We start from the raw sequence: 24,442 nt of genomic DNA on the forward strand, positions 1-24,442 counted from the left end.
AGCCAATGTGCCCAGCCTGGGTTCTCTTTTGTAAGGGCACTTACTCCAATCTTGAGGGTTCTGCCCTCGTGATCTAATAACTTCCCAAAGACCCCCACCTGCTAATATCACCTTGGGGGTTGGGATTTTAACATACAAATTTAGGGGAAACACATGGAAACCATAGCAATGGCCAATCCTTAGTGAATCTTAGGTCCTTCCCAGATCTAAAATGCCAAGCTACACTTGCATTTCCTTTTTTTAAGATTATGAAACTTCAAAATATATGAACTACAGCCCATATTGAAAAATAAAATAGATTGAGCCATATGCCTAAAAAAGACCTCAAGAAAGTTTGAGGCAAAGCACGTTAGTGTTACAGGAAATGGTCCAATAGAGGGGGAAGAGAAAAAGCATGCTACTAGCCCCTTTTCTTGTACCGAGAATAAAACCATGCAGATCTCAAACCTCCAAGTCTACAGTATTGAAAAGACCAAGTTCACTTCTCAGAAGTCTCCAAGTTCAGTTGACTGTGGCACTCTGAGACAGCTTCTCACTGTCACTCAGGCTGGAGTGATACAATCACAGCTTACCGTAGCCTCAAAATCCCAGGCTCAAGACATTCTTCCACCTCAGTCTCCTGAGTAGCTGGAACTACAGGCGTGTGCCACCACGCCTAATTTTATTTTTGTAGAAACAAGGTCTCACTGTTGCCCAGCCTCGTCTCAAACTCCTAGGCTCAAGCAATCCTCCTGCCTTGGCCCCCCAAGTACTGGACTTACAGGTGTGAACCACTGCACCCAGCTGACTCTTACTTGATTTCTGTCAGGGAATCTTAATGAACATTTCATGACTAAAGACTAAAAAGGATGCAGCTTTAAGTAAATTTAAGTCAAGTTAACAGTTAAAGACAAATCCTTTCCCTACATTAGATCGCCTGCTGATCTGTCCACTGTGAAAGGGCAGAAGACTCCACAGTAGCAATAGTAGCAGTGAGCATACAGGAGTCCCAGATGTTTACTTCTAGTATTTCCCACTAAAAGGAAGCTGGGCTCCTTGGAGAAAACAGCTGACTCCAGGGCTTGAGGCTGGGACAGAAAGGTTACAGTATCCTATGCATGAAAGGAGATGCTCAAAATAATAAAGGCATGCAAATTATGATTTGGAGGGAAAAAAATAAGAGGCCATAGTGTTTAGGTAGATAATAAATGGCAGAGATAGAACACTCTCTTACAACAAATGCTGTAAATGGACAAAGCATTAGATTTAGAAAAATCACTATTTTGTAACCATCATAGTTAAAGACTGGTTTGGGTTTTAGTCTGGAAAGAATCGCCAAGGGAGCTCCTGATAAAGGAACAGGGTATTTGCACATTGCTTCCCAGAGATTGCTAGTAGTAAGTACCACATATAGGGCAAAACCAGGACACCTTGACCAGGCGCTCAAAAGTAACATCAATGAAGAGCAGATGGAGAGTATACTTGAGAAGGGCGTAAGCACGAATAAACAATTCAAATGCAAAATGAGTAACAATTTACAAGAAAAATTGCCCTATACTCCAAAAAACATAGAGGTCATGGAACACATAAAGGCTAAGGAACTGTTCCACATTAAAGACAACTGAGAACAACTAAATTCAATGATCCTGTACTCTAGAGGGGAGATCTAAAACAAGCTACCAAGGATACTGGGACAACAAAACGAATATGGATGATAAAGAGTATCAACATTCCCTGAGTTTGGTAATTTTACTCTAGTTATATGAAATATTCTTGTACTTGGAACATATGCCGAAGTACTAAGGAAGGGGTAAGGAAGCACAAAGCGTGCAACAAACTCAAATAGCTCACAGGTATAAATGTACAGAGAAAATGAAAAAAAATGTGGCAAAATAAAAATGAGGGTAAAGATTATACAACAGCTTTCATATTACTCTGGCAACTTTTCTAAATTATTCCAAAATAAAAACATAAACAATGGCTGCCAAAATGCCTAACTTGGTGAACATAAGTATAATTCAATATGGTAAATTAATTCAACATGGTAAATTAAGAGCATAGGCCTTAAGAGCCAGCCAGCCTGGTTTTAAATCCTCTACTACTTATGATCTGAGCTTGAGCAAGTTACTTAACCTCTGCATCTATTTCCACCAAAGGTTGAGAGGTTAAGACGAGCTTAGAAGAGTACCTGGTTATAATAAACATTCAAAATGTTATTTCAAATAGATTCTAATTTTTAAATAAGAGGACACATGAAAGCATTTTGAAATTTAAGAATGGCCCTTTCCCATGAAGCAAGGCATAAGGCCAGGTTGCTAACTGTTGAAAGCTGACAGTATGTTCTTGATTCCTGTTCTTGTTGAAATTACACACTCAATTGCCAGATATTTTTCTTCTGAATTTACTATTTAGCCACAGACTATGAAATGAAATAATTCCCTAAGGTGACCAGTAACATCAGTGAAATGGAAAGAAAAAGTTAACACTTCAAACTTTGTGTATTCACCTGAATAGTCAGGGAACTTTCACCTATTTTATTTAGGTTTTTTTTTTTTTTTTTTCAAATTCCAACCAGAAGCTAAATACAATTGGAAACTGGTAAGCACTAGTTTTACTCCAAAGGAGTAGGATCATTCAGATTTACTCCAATAAAAGTATGCAACCCTTAAGCAAAGCTTTTCTTCATTTAAAAGGAGAAAAAAAGAAAAACAAAAAAAAAACCTATACAGTAGTCTTTCCTTATGTTCATTGCACAAAATGAGTTCTGCTTTTAGAACTTTGACACTCAATGGTTAATTTTACAATTTAAGATTCCAACTTTATAACCTTTTTTCTACTCCAAAACACCCTTGTAAAGTTTTTCTTTAGGATGGTGTAGAAACCAGCATTTCTGCAAAATTCACTGGAATTTTTTTCTTTGTAAATAAAAATCTCTTCTCTGTAAAACCAAAAACAAAACAAAACCAAACCAAAAGAAAAGTCCTCTACCTATCATGGTTTCTGCAGCTATGCATGTATTTCTGTTTTATAGCTGCTTTATAGCTACTTCAGACTCCAGATCTGCTTTAATGTGTATAACTGCATCCACACGCAGCAGAATACTCTTACAATAGCAACTTGGGGAAAGAGATCTGGAAAAAAAAAAATACATGAGTACCAGGAAACAAACATGGCCCAGTAAAATATGAGGCAAAAATGCCTACAATGAGATGCGTTTTTCATTTAAGATTTCTTTCCCATGGTTGTATTTTCTTTTTTTAAACCAGTTCTGGTCATTAGAATGAATCTGACAGTGCTCTGGAACAACTGTGATTATAGCAAAGTTATTGTTTTTAAAAATGTTATTTATACCTGTTACATTCACTTCTCACCCTCTAAATACTGATGACAGATGTCAAAGAGGCAAAAACCAGCACAAATGGGAAGACCATAAAAATGAGTATCACCTTGTGCTTTCAGATACATTTAAGCATTTCAGTGTACAATAGTCCTTTCATTTCACATTTTTAGTAAGACACTGATGCAGTGCAGCAAATATGCAAAGCATCTTCTTTCACACAGTCCGTGCACGACATCTAATTTTTGTTTAAGTTCTGAGATAAAAATGATTTAAAAAAATCCAGGATGAACAAGTTTCAAAATGCATAGTGTTCTGTGCATGAGTCCATTTTCTTTAAACTCTGAAAGAATAAAGTGGTAAGAAAACAAGAAAAAAAACTGCTGCTGCATTCTCTGATCTTCTCCATTTTGCTGGTCAGTACTCTACTCTGGCATATAAGGACGGAGGTGATCCTCTATGGTGCCAACTGCCCAGTGGGTGAGCTGTTCCTGTGGCAGGTAGAGGCAGATGCTGCATAACTTGAAGATTGTAGCTTTGTTTTTTGGAGTCTGGAAGGGGAAAACATTTTAATATTTTTTAAAAATAAGACTTTAGCATAACTGTCACATGAAGTCCATTTCCCACAATTTATTAAACATCTTAACATACAGAGTAAGGGACAAATTGTAGTCCCTATCCATATTCTAGACAAACAAAATCTTGCCATATAAGATAAAGGAAAAATTTATGCAGAATTAGAAGATAAAAAGTTAGGGAAGTAAACCAGAGACTACTTGCTAGAAGAAATTAAAGCTAAAGGCATTTCATGGGGACAGATTTGAGAAGTTAGAAGTCATTTTTATATAGAGGAAGATAAAGCAGATGTGGTAAGAACAGAAGCTAGTGAGAGGATGAAGGAATAGGTAAAAATTTAAGGCTGGGTGTGGTGGCTCAGACCTGTAATCCCAGCACTTTGGGAGGCTGAGTCAGGAGGATTGCTTGAGCCCAAGAGTTCAAGACCATTCTGGGCAACATGACGAAAACCCATCTCTACAAAAAATATAAAAATTAGCTGGATGTGGTGGCACACGCCTGTAGTCCAGCCACTCGGGAAGCTGAGGTGGATAACCTGCACCCAGGAGGTCAAGGCTGCGGTGAGCCATGATCCATATGCCAGTGTACTCCAGCGTGGTGACAGAGTGAGACCTTGTCTCAAAAAATAAATAAAAGAAAGATTTAAGCATATCCTGGGGTAAGGGACTAGAAAAAAGCCAAAGTATTACCAGTTAAATCAAAACCCTTATTTTTAAAAAGTAGTTACCATTTGAACATCCAACTTAATTACAAAGTTCATCTTTTCTTCACTATCTAGCACCTCTAAAAGGCAAAATAAGGACTCTGACTTTGAAGATGTCTGAAGTAGCCTACAAATGTAAATAAACCTATACATATGTACATATACTTTACTTGTATTAGTTAATTTTAAATGTAACAACCTTACATTAAATTTAACAACCTTAGGATTATCATTTGTTCAATTTCACAGAAGCAACATGCTCACAGCAGTTACCTGTCCAAGATCATACAGCCAGCAAATGGCTGCATCTAAAAACTAAATTGCAATACTTGGATTGCTGCTTAAATGGGAAGTGGTTATTTGTTGTTGGCGGTGTTTTTTGTTTTTTTTTTTTTTGAGATGGGGTCTTGCTGCATTACTCAGGCAGGAGTGTGTTGGTGCCATGGCTCACTGCAACTCTAAACTCCTGGGCTCAAGTGATTCTCCCCTCCCCTGCCTCAGCCTCCAGAGTAGCTAGGACCACAGGAACACGCCACAATGTCCGGCTAATTTCTTTGATTTTTTTGTAGAGATGAGGTCTCACTCTGTTGCCCAGGCTGGTCTTGGACTCAAGCAATCCTCCCCCATCGGCTTCCCAAAATGCTAGGATTACAAGTGTGAGACACTGTGCCCAAATGGAAGTGCTTATTTGAAATAAATGTGGATCTTTTAAATATATGTCCCTCATCCTTTTAGATTTAAAAAGTCAGCCGGGCGCGGTGGCTCACGCCTGTAATCCCAACACTTTGGTAGGCCAAGGCAGGCAGATCGTGAGGTCAGGAGATTGAGACCATCCTGGCTAACATGGTGAAACCCTGTCTCTACTAAAATACAAAAAAAAAAAAAATTAGCTGGGCATGGTGGCAGGCACCTGTAGTCCCAGCTACTCGGGAGGCTGAGGCAGGAGAATGGCGTGAACCTGGGAGGTGGAGCTTGCAGCGAACTGAGATCGCGCCACGGCACTCCAGCCTGGGCGACAGAGACTCCCTCTCAAGAAAAAAAAAAAAAAGTCCAGGTCAGTGCTTCTGGAAACAAAGTGTGTTTCAAATCACCTGAGGGTTCTGTTTAAACTGCAGACTCTGATTAGTAGAGCCTGAGAGTCTATATTTTTAACAAGTTCTCAAGTGATGTTCATCCATTGCCCACACATCTGGTAGACATGCTTTAGGGCAATGGTTCTCACTATGTTCACTAGAATCATGACTTTTAAAAGCTTTGAAGGAGGTGTTTTTTTTCCCTTTTGTTTAAAAAAAAAAGGCTTGCCAGGTTGCTGTAACATGCGGCAAAATTTGGGAACCATTGTTCTACGATGAGGCCTGGGAAATACTTTTTTAAAAATTCATTTTATTTTTTGAGACAGGGTCTCGTTCTGTCATTCAAGCTGGAGTGCAGTGACAAGATCTCACTGTAGCCTCCTAAGCTCAAGCAATCCTCCCCCTTCAGCCTCCCCAGTAGCTGGGACTACAGGCACACGCCACCATGCCTGGCTAGTTTTTATATTTTCTGTAGAGATGGGGTTTCGTCATGTTGCCCAGGCTGGTCTGGAATTCCTGAGCTCAAGCAATATGCCCGCCTCGGCTTTCCGAAGTGCTGGGATTACAGGCATGAGCCACCATGCCCAGCCTATTTTTTGCTTTTTAAATAACTTCAAAAATAATGCAGTGTCTGGGGGACAAAACAATTAAGTAACTTGTATATAAAACGTTTACTAACCAATAAGCTTTTTGAATGAGCCTGTAAGTGGTTTTCAAAAAAGCTGCTTACCTGCAAGTGCTGTCTGTCAATGAAGAGAAACACTGACTGGTTAGGATTGTTGACAACGATTCCAGTCTTGTCCTTGCGGCTCAGTACATGCAGAAACTGTTTTTCATAGTCACCATGATGAAACTCAAATTTGGCCTAATTACAAAATACAACATTTATATTTAACTACAAACAAGTTATACTACCTATCTGCATCTATATGCTAGCTGTGCTGTCCAATAAAGCAGCCAACAGTCCGTTATCTTTTCCTCTTTAAAAAAACAAATTTTGGCAAACCCACAGCCAATAATATCACAGGCAAAATTTAGATTAAAAGCAATTTACAATTCCATTCTTCAGTAGCACTAGCCACATTTCAAATGCTCAACGGTCACATGAGTACTGGCCACCATTAAGAACAATCTCTTGAGATACAGAACATTTCCTTAATTGTAGAGAATTCTATTGGACAGTACACTCCACAACAGCAGTTGATCAGGAAATGCTCTGCATCAAAATGACTAAATCCTAGTACTCCACGATCATAAAATTGTATTTTCAAACCTACTCAGTCCAAGACTCCCACCATAGTACTTTAAGCCCCAAGGACATCTCTGTTGGTTAGGAGTCACATTGTTAACTGCTGTTTCTAAGAAAAAAAAAAAAAACCTGTTCATTCTAACCCTAGCTGCACAACTCACTAGTTACGTGACCGTATGCAAATCCCTTATCTAAACTTCAGCTTCCTCATCTATAAAATAAGGCTGTAACCCATTTCACAGGACAGTTAAGAGGGTTAAATGAAATGTAAAGCCCACAACTGAAATATAGTTTTGCTCCTCACAGATAGGCTCTGTTTTTATGTGAATTTTTCCCACAGTTAGCCTTGGGTCATTCTCAAAAATCTGTGAAGTTATGAAAGACTGTTATCAATTAAGTCAGAACACTCCCTTCAATCTTTTAACATGAGGAAGATCAACTCCATCCTCCCACAAAATATCTGTTGGGCATGGTGAGACACCAAATGCTACATGACATGACCAGGCTTGATGGAGAATTCAAGAAACCTAGATTTAACATTCAAGAAACCTAGATTTAACAATATGATATTTAGATAATACTGAGTTGTACAAATAATTGTTAGCCCATTTTGGTTCAAACAAATTTTATTGCCGTTACGTCAAAAACAGTAGGAAATAATAACATTGAAAAACCAAGTTCCTGCTATGTAGCATTTTATACCTAGGAGCTTTTCTTATAAACCATAACATAAAATATGATATAGCATCACAATATACCATATGTAAAATGATACTGAATTGTACTTCCATACAATTCAAATATTAAATTATTAGTATGATCATAAGCATATCAAAAGCATGCTATTAGCTACTAAACAATAGGAATAAGGTTACTTCAGCCTTAAGGGGCTTACTATACTGCTGAAGAGGACAAGTACCTCCAAATATAAAACCCAACTTGCTTCGAATCCTTTCCCAGAATAAGATGTGGTTATCTGTAAAACTCCAATTTTTTTTTTTTTTGAGACGGAATTTCGCTCTTGTTGCCCAGGCTGGAGTGCAATGGCATGATCTCGGCTCACTGCAACCTCCGCCTCCTGGGTTCAAGCGATTCTTCTGCCTCAGCCTCCCAAGTAGCTGGAATACAGGCATGCACCACCACGCCCAGCTAATTTTGTGTTTTTGGTAGAGATAGGACTTCTTTATGTTGGTCAGGATGGTCTCAAACTCCCAACCTCAGGTGATCCATCTGGCTTAGCCTCCCAAAGTGTTGGGATTACAGGCGTGAGCAACCGCACCCGGCCCAAATTGGGTTCTTATCATCAAACCACTATAGGAGAAAAAAAATAAGTAACAGTAAGTAACACGGGAACATTATGATTCTGGATTGCGCCTTTAAAGATTAAGAGGATTTCCCCAGGACAAAGTAGTGATGGTTAAGTAATCTGATAAATGCTGACTGGGCATGGTGGCTCAGACCTATAATCCCAGCACTTTGGGAGTCCAAAGCGGGAGGATCACTAGAGGCCAGGAGTTTGAGACCAGCCTGGGCAACACAGTGAGATCCTATCTCTACAAAACTAATTAGTTGGGCATGGTGGTGCACACCTGTGGTCCCAGCTACTCATGAGGTTGAGGTGGGAGGATCACTTGGGCCTGGGAGGTCAAGGCTGCAGTGAGCCATGACTATGCCACTGCACTCCAGCCTGGGTGACAGAGTAATACCCCATCTCACCATCTCAAAACAAAACAAAAAAAACAGCCATACTAGGAAACAGAACCAACACAAAAACAAATGTGTTAAAAACTGAAATACTATTCAAGTAACAAAGCTGCAATATGGTATGCAACCAGGGTGGGTGCAAGAACCAGTAATCACACTGAAAAAAGGTTTGAGTGAGACTGAAAAAGGCCTTCCTTATAATTCTTTAGCATTTCAATTCTATCATACTGAATATCCACTTATCTGAAAAGAAATGGTACACACACACAACTTCTCATAAGCAGCATGAAAGAAGTAAATCCCACAGAAGTAACGAAATATTCTAACAGTCAGGGGAGGAGCTAACCTTGGCAGTAGCATTAATAATGAAGAGAAAAGAAGAGATACATTTTAGTAGTACCTCCCAGCACTTCACAGTACACTGAAGAACTCAGTATTTAAAAACAATCCTTATTCTGGTTCCGATTATATCCTCACTACCCATATATTCAGATTTTACAGTGCTTCAAAAAGCCAGGCATGGTGACTCACACCTGTAATCTCAGCACTTTGGGAGGCTGAGGCAAGAGGATCACTTGAAACTAGGAGTTCAAGACCAGCCTGGGCAACAAAGTGAGACCCCCATCTCTACAAAAAATTAATTAAATTTTAAAAATAAGTAAAGTGCTTTAAGAGTCAAAAAACAAAAAACAAACAAAAAAAAGAGGCCTTCAAGTTAACATTTACCATTCCTTTTCTCATTTTCTTTGAGAAAGAACTGAGTGAGTTATATTTAAGGCCCCTCATATAGGATATTCATACATTTTAAATTACTTCAGAAAAGCAAATTAGTTCTTACAATATTAACCTACTTACTGCAGTTGAATTCTAAAGTCATTACCTACATCATACTGCTTACACTCAGTCCAGAATTTTAAGATTCTATAATTAATATAGGTAACTTTTCACAGTACAGGGTAGTGAGTTAAAAGCACAGTTAGTCCAGGCTTTTATCCTATTTAACTGCCTTGGGCCTTATTTACCTAATTTCTGTCTCAGTTTCCTCCTATCTACCCAGTTATTTTAAGGACTGAGATTAAATATATACAAAGTAAGAGAAAGTCTAAGGCCAAGTGTGGTGGCTCATACCCGTAATCCCACCACTTTGGGAGGCCAAGCCAGGCAGATCACTTGAGGTCAAGGACACCACCCTGGCCAACATAGCAAAACTCTGTCTCTACAAAAAAAATACAAAAATTAGCTGGGTGTCATAGCATGCGCCTAGCCTATAATCCCAGCTACTCAAAAGGCTGAGGCACAAGAACGGCTCAAACCTGGGAGGCAGAGGTTGCAGTGAGCCAAGATCACGCCACCACACTCCAGCTTGGGCGACAGAGCAAGACTCTGTCTCAAAAAAAGGACGGGCATGGTGGCTCATACCTGTAATCCCAGCACTTTGGGAGGCCGAGGCGGGTGAATCACGAGGTCAAGAGATCGAGACCATCCTGGCCAACATGGTGAAAACCCGTCTCTACTAAAAATACAAAAATTAGCTGGGCGTGGTGGCATGTCCCTGTAGACCCAGCTACTCGGGAGGCTAAGGCAGGAGAATCATTTGAACCAGGGAGGCGGAGGCAGAGGTTGCAAGGAGGAGGAGGTTGCAGTGAGCCAAGATCACTCTACTGCACTCCCATCTGGCAACAGAGTGAGACTCTGTCTCAAAAAAAAAAAAAAAAAAAAAAAAAAAAGCTGAAACTAGTACAGTCAACTCTCAATAAACATCAGCCATGACTTCAAAGAGTACTACTTGACACAAGACTAAAGTTAACTATTTCAAATAAGGTCCCAGTGGGAAAGGCAGGGTATTAGAAATTTGAAAACATACTGTAATAAGCAGACCTACATTTTTCCAATGGGAAATCCTTAACTAAAAAACAACAAAATCCTAACACCACCTCCAGAGAGCAGCTAGAGTTATCAGCCCTGCGCTGAGAACTTTAAACATGCCTTTTCTATTCCTGTTTTCATGCCTTTTATATTCATTTTCTCCCTTCAGTCAGATATCATCCATTAAATGACCGAAATACAGATGCTCCACGACTTGTGATGTTACATCCTGATAAACCCAGTGTAAGTTACACGTATTTTAAATCAAAAAGTGACTTTTGAACTTACAACAATTCCAATTTACAATGACTTCACCTGGATGTAGTCCCATCATAAATCGAGGAGCACAGTGAATTCATATGGCTTTCACATCATGGTAAAGTTGAAAAAATCTTAAGTCGAACCATTATAAGTCAGGGGAATCTGTACACAGTACTTTCTTATGTATGTAACCAATGGATTATCTTTAAAACTTAGTTGAATTAATCTTAAAACATTAAAAATGATAATTATTAGAGCTTATGTGTAGCAACATTACCATGGGGCGGGAGAGTATATCAATTTATACAGTCTGAAAAACATAAGCACCACAAAGATACTTCAGGGTAATAAGTAGAAGCAAAAGTTTTAAATGACAAATAACCCTCACAATTAGCTTAAAATAAAGAAGCCTTCTAATATTTGATTTAGTGTACTTAAAATGAGTCCTTAATATCACTTTTCTGATTATAAAAGTATACTTAAGAAAATCGTGGCAATATATGCCATAAATTATAAAGGGAACACAAATGTAAATATATATAATAAAAAAGGAAAGTTAGCTATACCTGACCTACAACTAAGCATAATTAACACTTTGGTGGACCTCCATCTTCTATGCATACAAATATACTGTAAATAAAACTAGGTTCAACATGAGTAAATGCCCTTAACACTAGAGGGGGGATTCACTTGAGCAATGTCTAGTATACCATGACAAACAGTCAAAAGTCAGCAAGATTTTAAGGTTAAGAATGACTACTAAATTTACTTCTTTCTTCTATAATTTTATATACAAATCAACTTCTACAAAATGATCTCTTCACCCATTTCAGATCACATTCCTTGGGGAAGCAGCAGTTAAACAAACATACGGTTTTAGAAGGATGTGTGGTGAAGGGTTCAAGAGTTACAGATCTCAGAAGCTTATCTGTGGTCCCCTCTATAAATCAGTAAATGTCCACTTTAAAAGATTTTCTCTAGTCATAATTTCAAAGCCACACTGGGCAGGTGGAACCACCACACTGTCAAAGAGATTCTATAATCCAAACGCTTTCTTCTCTTGCATCACAATATTCTAAATAGGGGAGACTCGTGAAATAAAACTATCAGAAACCATTTTCCCAAAGAATTTCTCAAGTTAGACCCTATTATATTCTAGTAGTTTTCACATATTGAAATACTCATCACACTTTAGACCAAAATACCTGAACAGGCCTAAAAGGCTCATCAGATTCTTTCCACCTAGAAAACAGGAGACAGACGATTTTTTCAATATCATTCCGAGGCCAAAGAATGAAATCCATCTCCTGAGTACAGCCAATTACATCCTATAAAATGATTAAAAAAAAAAAAAGTTTACTTTTAAAGAAACAGCTACATCAAGCCATGTCACAAATTATAGGGTTCCCCTATAAAAACATTTTATAAGTACAAAAGACCTACCATATATCATTTTATATCTTAGGAAGTAAACATAATAGTTTATAATCTGAATAGCTCATGATGTAATTTTTTATTTTTGGAGACAGAGTCCCTCTCTGTGGCCCACGCTGGAGTGCAATGGTGCAATCTCCGCTTACTGCAAATTCCGCCTACCAGGTTCAAGCGATTCTCGTGACTTAGCCTCCCGAATGGCTGGGATTACAAATGTGTGCCACCATGCCCCGCTAATATTTTTTGTATTTTTAATAGAGACGGGGTTTCACCACGTCAGCCAGGCTGGTCTCGAACTCCTGACCTCAGGTGATCCACCCACCTCAGCCTCCCTAAGTGCTGGGATTACAGGCATAAGTCACTGTGCCTGGCTCTAATTTTAATTTTTATCTTACAGAGAGTCACATACACTCAGTCCAATGCTCCTAACACCAAGACCTAGACTTACCAGTGCATGGTGAAAACTCCAACAAAATCTCTGATATCTGTTGTATTGTCAGACCCTGAACCTTTATTTCCACCTTTAAAAATCAATCTATTTAAAAAGATGTCTTAGAACTCCTAATATGAATCACTATCCTCTTATTATAGCTGAAATGCTATTTTTATTTTGATAGAAAACTACTTTTCTCCATTCCTGACTTCTGCTTCATTATTGTAGCCAGCATATTAATTTCTGAAGGTCCATAATTTCTTCCAGACCAGTATCTGGTTATCTCCAGCATTCTCCCCAAGTAACTGTGGGGATCTCTTGGTTCAGGTATGCCCAGATTAACTTTTAACATGTTGCAGAAGTTTACAAAGCTGGAAGCACTTCCTTATATTCGCATTCCCCCCAAAAAAGGAAATACAATAAACGGAGAAATAAGACATTTATCCACAATAATAATACACAATATTATGAGCCTAATACAACAAAGTTGTCCATGTTTTACTCAAGGTCAGGTTTTCAAAAACAAACCTACTTCAAAAATTTTTAAACTTTCTGCATAACACTTAAATTATTAAACCAGTTGGCTACTGGCAGGGTGCAGTAGCTTACATCTGTAATCTCAGCACTTTGGGAGGCCAAGGCAGGAGGATCACTTGAGGTCAGGAGTTCCAGACCAGCCTAGCCAACATGGCAAAACCCCATCTCTACTAAAAACACAAAGAATTAGCCAGGCTTGGTGGCGCACAACTGTAGTCCCAGCTACTCGGGAGGCTAAGGCAGGAGAATCATTTGAATGCGCGAGGGCAGAGGCTGCAGTGAGCCAAGATCACGCCACTGCACTCTAGCCTCAGCGAAAGAGCAAGACTTTGTCTCAAAAAAAAAAAAAAAGTCCGAGATCATCAACACCTAACACAGATTAAAGAAATCCCTTTATATACTTCATCCACCTAAGAATGGTCTGGCATAAAAAACGTGTTTTTCTAATCCTATAAACACAATGCTTTAAAGTCATGATCCCAGTTATCAACATGGCACAAAGACAAATTTACCTGAAGAGACTGGTCACTATCATAACTATCCACTTTAAGGGGGGTTCGGGGGGCGGGGAAATGCAAGGTTAATCCACAGAAACTTTATCAAGTCAAGACTTAAGGCAGAACTTACCCTTCTCATAGACTGATATCGAGGAGCATGGAGCTGTACCACATCCTTCTGTAAAAGCTCTAGGGAACTTTCCAAGGAATAGCTGGAATCTCGCACACCTTTCAGGATATTTTCTTCATAATTATTTGTCATGACTGGTATAACCTCAGACACTTCAAAAAGTGCTGACTTTTTCTTCTAAAAGAAAAGAAAATGGTGTATTAACCCACAGGGAGCACAGCCTTTTAACACTCAGTTCATATTACAATGTCATGTAACATTAACTCCACAAAATTCTTAACTGTCTGCAGTAACTTATACACTGAAGACACATTTTCAGATAAATTCCTTCTGTTCTTCCCCTACCTCCCCCTCCAACCATACATGTACAAACTATCATTAGAATGTTTAATGCTTGAGTTTTATAGCATAATGGTATCCATAGCACTATTTTGGACAATACTTCTTAAAATTAAAAATCTCACCAGTTTTAAAACAACGCTATTCAGACAAATGAATAGTTTTATTCCTTATATGGGCCAATTTCCATTACTTTCTCAATATTACATAATCAAAACCATCAATATTTGTGGTTTTTTTTTTTTTTTTTTTTTGAGATGGAGTCTCGCTGTGTTGCCCAGGCTAGAGGGCAGTGGTACCATCTTGGCTCACTGCAACCTCTGCCTCCTGGGTTCGAGGGCGTCTCCTGCCTCAGCCTCCCAAAGTGCTGGGATTACAGCCGTGAGCCACTGCACCCAGCCAAAACCATCAATATTTGAAAGACTAAAAAGAAGCACACCAAGTTCTCTTTTAATACTACTCAAGACCAAGTATGCATCACAAAACTACTTTTCAAAATTCTGTACTATTAAGTATATATCATGAATTATTCAGGGCAACTGCATGGACACTGTCCATTCACAGAATAAAACCAGATTATCGTTGGTGTTAAAGAATTAAGATGGTGCAATTTGGGGCAATATATAGATTAAATACAAAGATATGGTCTCACTACTTATTATCTTGGATTTATTTAAAGAGCATACATTATATCATCTTCAACTAAAATCCAATCTCATCAATTTTGAGTCAGCTTGTCAACAAAACAAAAGTGGAGATGTAAGTCCTTGATACCACCCAATCTTGGGACAGTCACTTCAAAAATTACTTAAAAATCACTTTACAATGCTATACTTCAGCAGCTAAGAATGTTCTTAAATACAAATAACCTTTTAGGAGTTACGAGTTGGGGCTGTGCGTGGCAGCTCCTGCCTGTAATCCCAGCACTTTAAAATGCCATGACAGGAGGATCACTTTAGCCCAGGAGTTCAAGACTAGCCTGGGCAATACAGTGAGGCCTGTCTCAGCAACAAAAATAGTAAGAGTTAAACAGTAGGGGGAAACCTGGAAAACTTCCAGATACTTAATAGATACCACACTAAGATTGTATTTCTGATCTGAAATTAGCTAACAATTTAAGCACCAAGATCCAAGTAGCACTTCCTTACATTCATAACCTCATCTTTGGTCAAATAAGCCTTGCTGATAATTTAAGAAAATGTTCATTTTAAGTTGCAAAAAATACTGCTTTTATCATCCCATCCTTGACTACTCACAACTTACTGTTTGCTATTTAACTGCGGAACTAATTCTGATTAAGACCTCCACCGCCCCTAAAAATGAAACTTCCTCTAGGTCATTTTAAATTTTTAAAAACTGTACTTCTATACAAGGCAAAATGAACGCTAAGTAAAAAAGAAAATCACACTTCTAAACACAAATTAACCATTTCAGTATTTAATTGCTCCTAAAAGGTGTATTCTACTTCATTAAATGTAAGAGAAAAGGTTACCGACATTACGCAGTTTAAGAAACAGGATAACTTTAGCATATAAACAGTCTTGATTACAATTTCACACTTTCAACCATCTTATTTATATTCTACATTAGATAATCTTTAAATTCCATCATAAGGTTTCCCATGTTAACTCCACATAAAATTTTGTAATCTTGCCCACCTCATGTCAACTCAGTGTATACTACTACTAAGCTTCAGACTCAAATTTATTTCCAAACCAAAGAACGCTCAAGGGTCTTTTCGCATGCCGCAACTGCTCAATTCACAGAATCACCCCTAAGGGTGAAAAACCAGAGCATACAAAGCAGACTTTTTTTCAACCACTCTTTAACCTAATATTCATAATAATTTAAGAGTAACAAATAATATACACTTACAAAAATCACTTGTGCTAATTCACCATTAAGAACTTTAAATTACCTTCTCCTTGAATACAAAGGCAATATACATCTTGAAGTCAAACTGGTCAGCTAGAGATTCTTTTTTCTTTCTAAGCTGAGCACGTAGTCTGTTCAGAGCTTGTTTCTTCCGGGAGTTTGGGTCCCCCATTTTGAAATACAGGTGGTACTAAAGCCTTTGGAAATTGTCACTAAACTATGGGCACTTTTTCTTAAGACTCAAGTACAACAGAAACAAGTCATTTTTTTTCCTGCTAATATGATTGATTAGCGAAAATCACTATAACCCAAAAACTGCACCTTCTGTCAATATTAGCAGACTGTCATATTACAGGGTCAAGAAACAAAAGCTGCTGTCCAGTCATGTTTGGACAATAACGTTTGGGGTCAGACGGGAAAAAGGGAGGAAAGAAAGGAAAGAAAGAGGAGAAAATAACTAACTTTCTGGAAAACACATTTGGCTTAACTGCCAAAATAAAGGCTTTGCGGAGAAATGAAAAGCCTATAATCAGGATTTAGGTGTGCAATAAAACACAGCTGACACCAGACCAATCCCTAAAATCCATCCGGATTTTCCCCCCTTTTTAGAAAAGGGATTAAGAAAAGAAACAGGGAGGGGGAAGTGTGATCCTTGCTTTCCAAAAAAAAAAAAAAAAGAACTCACCAAAACCAAAACAAAAACCAAAACAAAACACCAAAACAGGGTAGGTGAATGAAACTGAAATATCTAATTAGATTTTACCCAGCCAGCTCCATGGCTGTAGTACCTAATTCTTAGTTATTTCAGATTTCACTATTGCTATGTATTGTCAGTGCTTGTTATTGATTACACTTGGTGGTGAGCATAGAGAAAAGTGCAAAATCGGTAGAGAAGGAAAGGGAGAGGTACAGGGTTTCCCTGCAATCAACTACAGTGTATACCGGGGGCGGGCAGCTGTGGCCCAAAGGAGCCATGAGAAAAAACAGCGGAGTCATTACCAACTTCCCCATCACCCACATTTTCACCCTCAGGCGGCTGCTAACGCTGCTGCCAAGGAGAATCATGACGGCAGAAGGAAAAGGGGTATATAATACGGTATTAATTATTCCGGCTCTGTGGTTAGACCTGATTAATGCCCGGGTTCCCAACACCCCCAGCCTGCAACTAGTCCTACATTCCCCAAGGGAGACTTCCCTGTGGATCTGCCCCCGTTCAAGATGGTGGGGAGTGCAATTTATCTTCTTGTGAGCATTGCGGAGGCAAAGGTGGCGGGTTCTTCTCCCAAATCCCAGGCGGTGCCCGGAGACCACCTGCCTTCCGCCCCCCAAGGTCCCACCCCCACCCCTTGCCTTCAGCGGCAGCGACTCACTCGCACCACGGGAGACACAGGATCACTCAGGTTTTCACTCATTTCATCGTGGAAACAATTCCCGCCCGGGTGGAGTAGGCGGGAGAGGGTAAATGGGAAGGTTCAGTGGGGGAAAAAAAGAAAATGATTGTGTTAATGTTACTTCTAAAGTAAGCCCACCCACCCTCCCCCCAAAAAATTAAGTTCCCGGATTAGCGCTCTCTCACGTTGAACAGACCATGTTTCCAGAGTTTGGATTGTTTAGGGTGGGGTCGTTAGTTTGTTTCCCGAGGGGCAGGGGGTGGAATTGAGGCAGCTAGGGCGGGGTGGGTGACGGGGAAATCCCCTCCCTGTCCCCGCGGAGCCCGGGACTCACGGACCGACTCTAGGGCGGGGTTTGGGCCCTCTAGCCGCAGCCTGCGGGCGGAGCGGTGGCGGCGGCGGAAGAGGCGGCGGCGGCGGGGGCGCTGCTGGTAGCACGGGCAGGAGCCATGTCAAGAGAAAACCACCAGCCAACTGAGCCCCTCCATCCCCGCTGCAGTGCGCACTGTGACTGGACCGCCCGCGCTGCTGCCGCCGCTCAGCCCCCACCTGGGACCCATAGTCTGGCTCGGCACCCTGGGTGGCAACGGAGGGGAAGGACGCGGAGACAGCGGCGACAGGGAGAGAAAAAGAAAAAGAGGAAAAACAAAGAGAAAGATGGGGAGTTGGATTGGTACTGGCGGCGGAGGGGGAAGGGAAAGGAAGCCCTGCGCTAAGGGTCAGCAAAGTAACCCCCCAAAATAAAGTTATTTCAGTTCAAGCATCTGCTCTTGAGTCTTTCTTCCCCCTACAGTCGGATTCCGGCTCTCAGGAAAGGTCGAGGAGACGCGGAGGGGGGAAAAGCCGAAGCGGTTGGTGAGCGTCCGCGGCGGTACTGCCTCGTTCCCCCCCCCGCCGGTGGCTGCAGAAGCGGCGAAGGCCTCGGGCGCCTCCCGGGTCCGGGGCAGAGTCGCGTTTGAGAAAAGAAGCGAGAACAAACAACTTAAAATGGCAGCGACGGCCGCTGCGTCACCCGCCTCTCACCGGCACCGCCCCGGTGTGACTGCGACTGCGCGTCCTGCGGGACCCCACCATTTGCGCAGAATCAAAGGGGGAGAAAGGATTGGAGGTGGGAAAGTTTTCAAGGTTACCGAAAAAGAGGAAAACAGATCAAGAGTACGGAATAGGGACAGGTCTTTTAAAAGTGGAGTCTTTGAATTTAACCTCTCCATTTCAGTAATCGCCCCTCAAAAGGGGAGTTTGAGAGTTGAGACTCCTCTCTCCTCCAGTATGGAGTATCCAAGGGGCGTGGAAAGGGGGCTCCCCGCCACTCCTTCCGCCCCCCTTCTTCAGGAAGTCCCTGTCTCCTGAGTTGGCTCTTCGCCCCGCCCCGATGTCGTCATAAAAGCACGCCCTCAACCATCCTCAACAAAACACCCGGATGGAGTCGCACTTCCCGAGTCTCGTCAGCCTCTCAGAGTCAGGCTGGGCGCAGGACAGAGCCGAACTAGCGACCTGGGCGGGCCAAAACTGCGGAAGTCGGCGGAGAGTGGGCGAGGGTAGGGGCGGAGCAAAGAAGGAAAAGGAAAGTGTGTGCTGGAGATTGGAAGATTCTTATTTCGATTCTTATAATTAGTTAGTCCTGGGGGTCGGCTCCGCGGTATCCTGCGGCAGCAAACCTAGAACTCAATTCGACACCTGGAATTTAAACGGCGTGCGGGAGCAGATGTCTCATGTTAGTGCTACTTGCCTCTGTCCCCACCCCGCCACGTGCGCAGGCAGGGAGGGCGGTCCTCAAGCTTCGAACAAGGTCAAAGACGCTGTTCAGACGTTGCTGCTGTGGCTTAGGAGAGGAGCGGCCCAGTCTGACTCGTGGATTTTTACCCACTGCTGTCAGAACACACTTTCTGTTAGAATCCCCCAAGACCTCAGACCTACAGCCTGCCCCTTAGGTGGTTCACTGTCTTCATCGAAACGTTTGCCGCCGAATCGCACGTCTTTGGCACCAAAAAGCGTTGAGTCCATTTTTCAAAGCTCTAATGTGCTCTTTAAAACACAGTTATGTAAGTACTTAGCAAAGGTCAATACTCCACATAAGCAATGCTTATATACTCATTGGCTACTCTGAGATTTTAGAAGTCCATTGGGACCCCAATTACTACTTTTCACTTCGTGAAGTCAAAACAGATCAGCTGTAATAACATTATTTCAGCCATGAGCCAAAAGAATAACTGGTACCCACCCTTCAATATAAATTGTCCAGAACCAAAGGATGAGAGTCCTGAGATTTCCAAATAACTTCTAATCTCGGAAGATACAGCTTGCATTTTGCTAGTGCTTTGCTGATTTGTTTTCAAAATCATGTAACTATGGAAAGCTCACAGAGATAAAACAGAAAATGTCACATAGTTTAGAGCATTGGTTTAAAAAAGAAAGATTTTTAAAAGTAAGCCGAGCATGGTGGCTCACGCCTGTAATCCCAGCACTTTGGGAGACCGAGGCAGGCGGATCACCTAAGGTCAGCAGTTCGAGACCAGCCTGGCCAACATGGTGAAACCTCGTCTCTACTGAAAATACTAAAATCAGCCTGGCTTGGTGGCAGGCGCCTGCAGTCCCAGCTACTCGAGAGGCTGAGGCAGGAGAATCGCTTGAACCCGGGAGGCGGAGATTGTAGTGAGCCGAGATCGCACCATTGCACTCCAGCCTGGGCAACAGAGTCGGAGAAAAAAAAAAAAAAAACATATGAGACATACAAGCCAGTATGATCTTCAGGTGATCCGCCTGCCTCAACCTCCCAAAGTGTTGGGATTACAGGCATGAGCCACCGTTCCCAGCCGGCTTATATGTTCTTGACCTGGCCTTGACTTGTATCCATGATCAACTTCATGGAAGAATTTTTAAAATAACAGCTTTATTGAAATATAATTCACATACCATATTTATCTACTTGAAGTGTACAATCCAATGGTTTTTAATATATTCAGTGTTGTGCAGCCATTACATTACCCCACAAAGAAACCCTGTACCTATTAGCAGTCACTTCTCTTCTTTCTAGTTTATGTTCTGTCTATAGATTTGCCGTTTCTGAAATTTCATATAAATGAAATCATTTAATATGTGGTCTTTTGTGACTGGCTTCTTCACTTAGCATAATGTTTTCAAGGTTCATCCATGTTGTAGCATGTATCAGTACTTAATTCCTTTTTATTGTGGAATAATATGTATTGTATGAAATTCTATATTCATTCATCAGTTGATGGACATTTGAGTTGTCTCTGCCTTTTGGCTGTTATAAATAATGCTGCTGTGAACATTTACTTAAAAGCTTTTGTATAGACGTATGTTTTTAATTCTCTTGGGCATATACTTAAGAGTGGAATTACTGGGATATATGTTAACTCTATCTTTAACCATGTGAGAAACTGCCAGATGTTTTCCAAGTCCGTTGCATCATTTTACATTTCCTCCAGCAGTGTATTCCGATTTCTCCACATTCTTGTTATTATGTCTTTTTTAGTATAACCATCCTAGTGGGTATGATGTATGTCATGGTGGTTTTGATTTTCCTTTCCCCAATGATCAATGATGTTGAGCATCTTTTCATGTGCTTAGTGGCCGTTCTAATATCTTCTTTGGAGAAATATCTATTCAGAACTTTTGCCCATTTTTATTTATCTACTTGTTTATTTATTTATTTATTTTTTGAGACAGAGTCTCGCTATGTTGCCCAGGCTGAAGTGCAGTGGCATTATCTCAGCTCACTGCAACCTCCACCTCCTGGGTTCAAGCAGTTCTTCTGCCTCAGCCCCGAGTAGCTGGGCCCACAGGCCCCCGCCACCATGCCCGGATGATTTTTGTATTTTTAGTAGAGACGGAGTTTTACCATGTTGGCCAGGCTCTTCTCAGACTCCTGACCTCAAGTGATCCACCCACCTCGGCCTCCCAAAGTGTTGGGATTACAGGTGTGAGCCACCAAGCTCGGCCTTTTGCCCATTTTTAATTTAAAAAATTGTTTTTTAAATTATTAAGGTGTAGAAGTTTTTTATTCTAGATACAAGTTCCCTGTCAAATATATACTTTACAAATATGCTCCCCTATTCTAGATACAAGTTCCCTGTCAAATATATACTTTACAAATATGCTCCCCTATTCTGTGGGCTGTCCTTTCACTTTCTTGGTGATATCCTTCGCAGCACAGAAGTCTTTAATTTTAATAAAGTCCAACTTATCTATGTTTTTCATTTGTCCCTTGTGCTTTTGTTGTTTTATCTAATACACCATTGAAGAATTTTTTCACTACTATAATAATCGTGAAAAAAACAGTATGGAGCAGATGTTGAGGAAAAAATGAAGTTTTTAGTTTCAGCTACTGTGAAACAGAATTGGAGACACCTGGTCACAGCTGAGCAAATCCTATGAAACTGTGTTATGGTACTGTGCTAGGTCTTAATGAGATGAGCCAAGAAATAGCAGCAATGTCCCCTGGAGGAAGAAAACACTGCTAGCTCAATTTTCTCTGTAACTTGAAAGGGCTATAAAATAAGAAGGTAGTCGAAGGAACTAAAATTTTTTAAAGCCGTGACCAAACGTTTCTCAATGAAATTCAGATAAAAGTCAGAGAGCATTCACTTAAGATTTAGCTTCTTTAACTGTGGAGAAATGCATTTCATTGTGTTAGAAATGGCTTACTTAGGGTTAGGCTGCTTCAAACACAATAGGATTTGTGGAGTGATGATTTGATGGTGGCACCTTGGCTAAAAATATCTGCTTAACTTCCCTTTTGGAGTTTTAAATTATACCACTAGATACATTGAAATTTCCCTGGTTGAAATGCAGATATCACTGCAAAGGTTACATTTTAATGAAATAACACCTTATAGAGATTCTGTGCGAGCCTCCTTTCTGAAGAAACACAATGCAGGCCAGCTTGGGAGGGCTCCTGTGTTAACTTCCAATCTTAAAGAAGGACAACCTCGGATAATCCCAGTCTCTGACATTTATAGCAAGTTAGGAAATGATTTCTCAAACCTATGCTTATGTAGCCTAAATAAATGACAATAAGATAAACAATGAAGTATTTAACAATTGGTCTTCACTTTTCTAAAAAGAGCCAGCCTTTTCTTTTACCTTTAAAACATACATTGTCTGTACACACATGCTCTTCTTTTACAGAAATCTAGTTTTCTCAACATGCTCAAGCATATTAGACTTCTCAGGGTTCTCAAACATCTTGTCCCTTCATTAGTGCTATGAAATTTGTCAGACATGGGCCTTGAATTTTGGCCATATTTATGATTAACAGTTCAATAAGCATGATAAACGTCTACAACAGAACAAGTTTATGGTTAGACTCTACAGGCCTTGAGAACAAGTTCTGTTGCTCTACAGTTTGATCCTGAAAGCAGCCACACCAAGGATCTTGTCTCCAGATTTCAACTCTACAGATTTACCACCTAAGATAATTATGATATTATGTGTTAATAAAATTTCATAATCCAATGGGGATTTTCACAGCATGTACTCTAGCACATACAGACCTCGCATCTACAGCAGAGCTGCATGGTTATGAAACAAAAAGGGTATTAAGAAGAGAAACTATGTTTTGAGAGCTATTCTTACCCTTTTTAGGAGGATCAGGGGATAGCTTGGTAGTTTCTTCTTTAGTCTCACCCTTATTTCATGTTAGCCCAAACTATAGAGGTCAGTGCTTATTTGCAGGCTGATCGTTGAATATTTATTGAAGGCCTAAAACAAGTTGTAGGCTTGAAAAATGAGATTTGAGCCGGGTGCAGTGTCTCTAGCCTGTAATCCCAGCACTTCGGGAGACCGAGGCGGGTGGATCACCTGAGGTCAGGCGTTCCAGACCAGCCTGGACAACATGGTGAAACCCCGCCTCTTTTAAAAATACAAAATTAGCCAGGTGTGATGGTGGACTCCTGTAATCCCAGCTACTCGGGGGCCTGAGGCAGGAGAATCTTTTGAACCCAGGAGGCGGAAGTTGCAGTGAGCCGAGATCGCGCCATTGCCCTCCAGCCTGGGCAACAAGAGCAAAACTCCGTCTCAAAATAAAAAAAAAAGAAAAATGAGATTTGGCCAGGTAGCAGCCATTGTCCTGGAGCTTGGGACAGGGTTAAGGACCAGAGGCATTTTCAAGTGAGTACATCTATCCCACCATGTATTTTCTTTATTTTTTAACTTCTTCTTTCCCCTGTTCCTTTTTTTCTCTCGCCTGCCTTTCTTTTTTTCTTTTCCACTTCTCATGCTTTATGCCCACCAGCATTATCAGAAAATACTAATTAGACACCTTTTGTTTACACTTTGGGTTAAAGCTATACAGATTGCTGTCCAAACAAATCTGCTGGCACCATTTAATAAGGAATATTTTTTACCCATTATCTTTGCCTGTTAGTCTCAATTTGTTATCAAACACACTTCTATTTAGTTTTCCTTAACCCCCGGCTCTCACTGACTTTTGCTTATTGACTACTTCCTAATTTCATTTCAAATATTTTTCTAAATTCCAGATGTGACTCCCACAATTCAAAATGCTCTTACTATTCCATTTAACGTGTCTAGGAAGGTTATAGTAGATAAATTGAAAAAGCGACCTTCTGACACTTTTGTTAGAAATCCATCATCATCCTTAGAAAGAAAATGTTAAAATATTATAGAGTTCGTGCCACTCTTCTTACCCTATTCCCACATACAAAGAAGGCAAATTTGAGCAATTAACATATCAAGGAAAGTTTAAATGTTTTAGAATTTTTTTCCTCCCTTCCCAGAACACATTCCATTCTCTATTCCACAAAGATTAGGTGTTGGAAAGGAATGGGAAAGATATATACATGTATAACAATTTTTTCCACAGGTAAGGTAATTCCACTTATCTAAAATCATGTAAGTATACTGTAATTATGGACGTCCATTAATTCTTTGTCCAGTAATAAGACATGTTAGTATATATATAAGCCTATGTGCAAATATATACATATATAAGCATACACAGTACCAGTACACTTTTCGTTTGAACACTGCATGTTATCTGTTTGTAACAAATTGCCCTAAAATTTTGCAGCTTA

General features: G+C 40.3%; 1 protein-coding gene across 2 annotated transcripts; it reads right to left on the reverse strand.

The window, feature by feature from the left end:
* Positions 1-2,472: 2,472 nt before the first annotated feature.
* Positions 2,473-18,708, reverse strand: C5H6orf62 (chromosome 5 C6orf62 homolog). 2 transcript variants are annotated; one of them, XM_004043344.4, is made up of 5 exons: positions 16,037-18,708; positions 13,780-13,956; positions 11,954-12,076; positions 6,399-6,533; positions 2,473-3,867 (listed from the first exon to the last, which is right to left on the reverse strand). In XM_004043344.4, the coding sequence occupies exons 1-5, from the start codon at positions 16,163-16,165 to the stop codon at positions 3,742-3,744; spliced, it is 690 nt and encodes a 229-aa protein (XP_004043392.1). In that variant the 5' UTR covers positions 16,166-18,708; the 3' UTR covers positions 2,473-3,741. The 2 variants fall into 2 exon arrangements, with proteins under 2 accessions (XP_004043392.1, XP_055246341.1); XM_055390366.2 differs by having other exon boundaries at positions 17,364-18,418.
* Positions 18,709-24,442: the final 5,734 nt, after the last annotated feature.

The sequence above is a fragment of the Gorilla gorilla genome, chromosome 5, assembly GCF_029281585.2.
Source record: "Gorilla gorilla gorilla isolate KB3781 chromosome 5, NHGRI_mGorGor1-v2.1_pri, whole genome shotgun sequence".
Classification (NCBI taxonomy): domain Eukaryota; kingdom Metazoa; phylum Chordata; class Mammalia; order Primates; family Hominidae; genus Gorilla; species Gorilla gorilla.

Coding starts and splice junctions, on each gene's coding strand:
- C5H6orf62 (XM_004043344.4), bottom strand. CDS start 16,165: ATGGGGGACCCAAACTCCCGGAAGAAACAAGCTCTGAACAGACTACGT. Junction 12,077..13,779: donor GATATCAGTCTATGAGAAGG/GTAAGTTCTGCC, acceptor ATCATTTTATAG/GATGTAATTGGCTGTACTCA. Junction 6,534..11,953: donor AGCCTTTTAGGCCTGTTCAG/GTATTTTGGTCT, acceptor TTTTGTAATTAG/GCCAAATTTGAGTTTCATCA.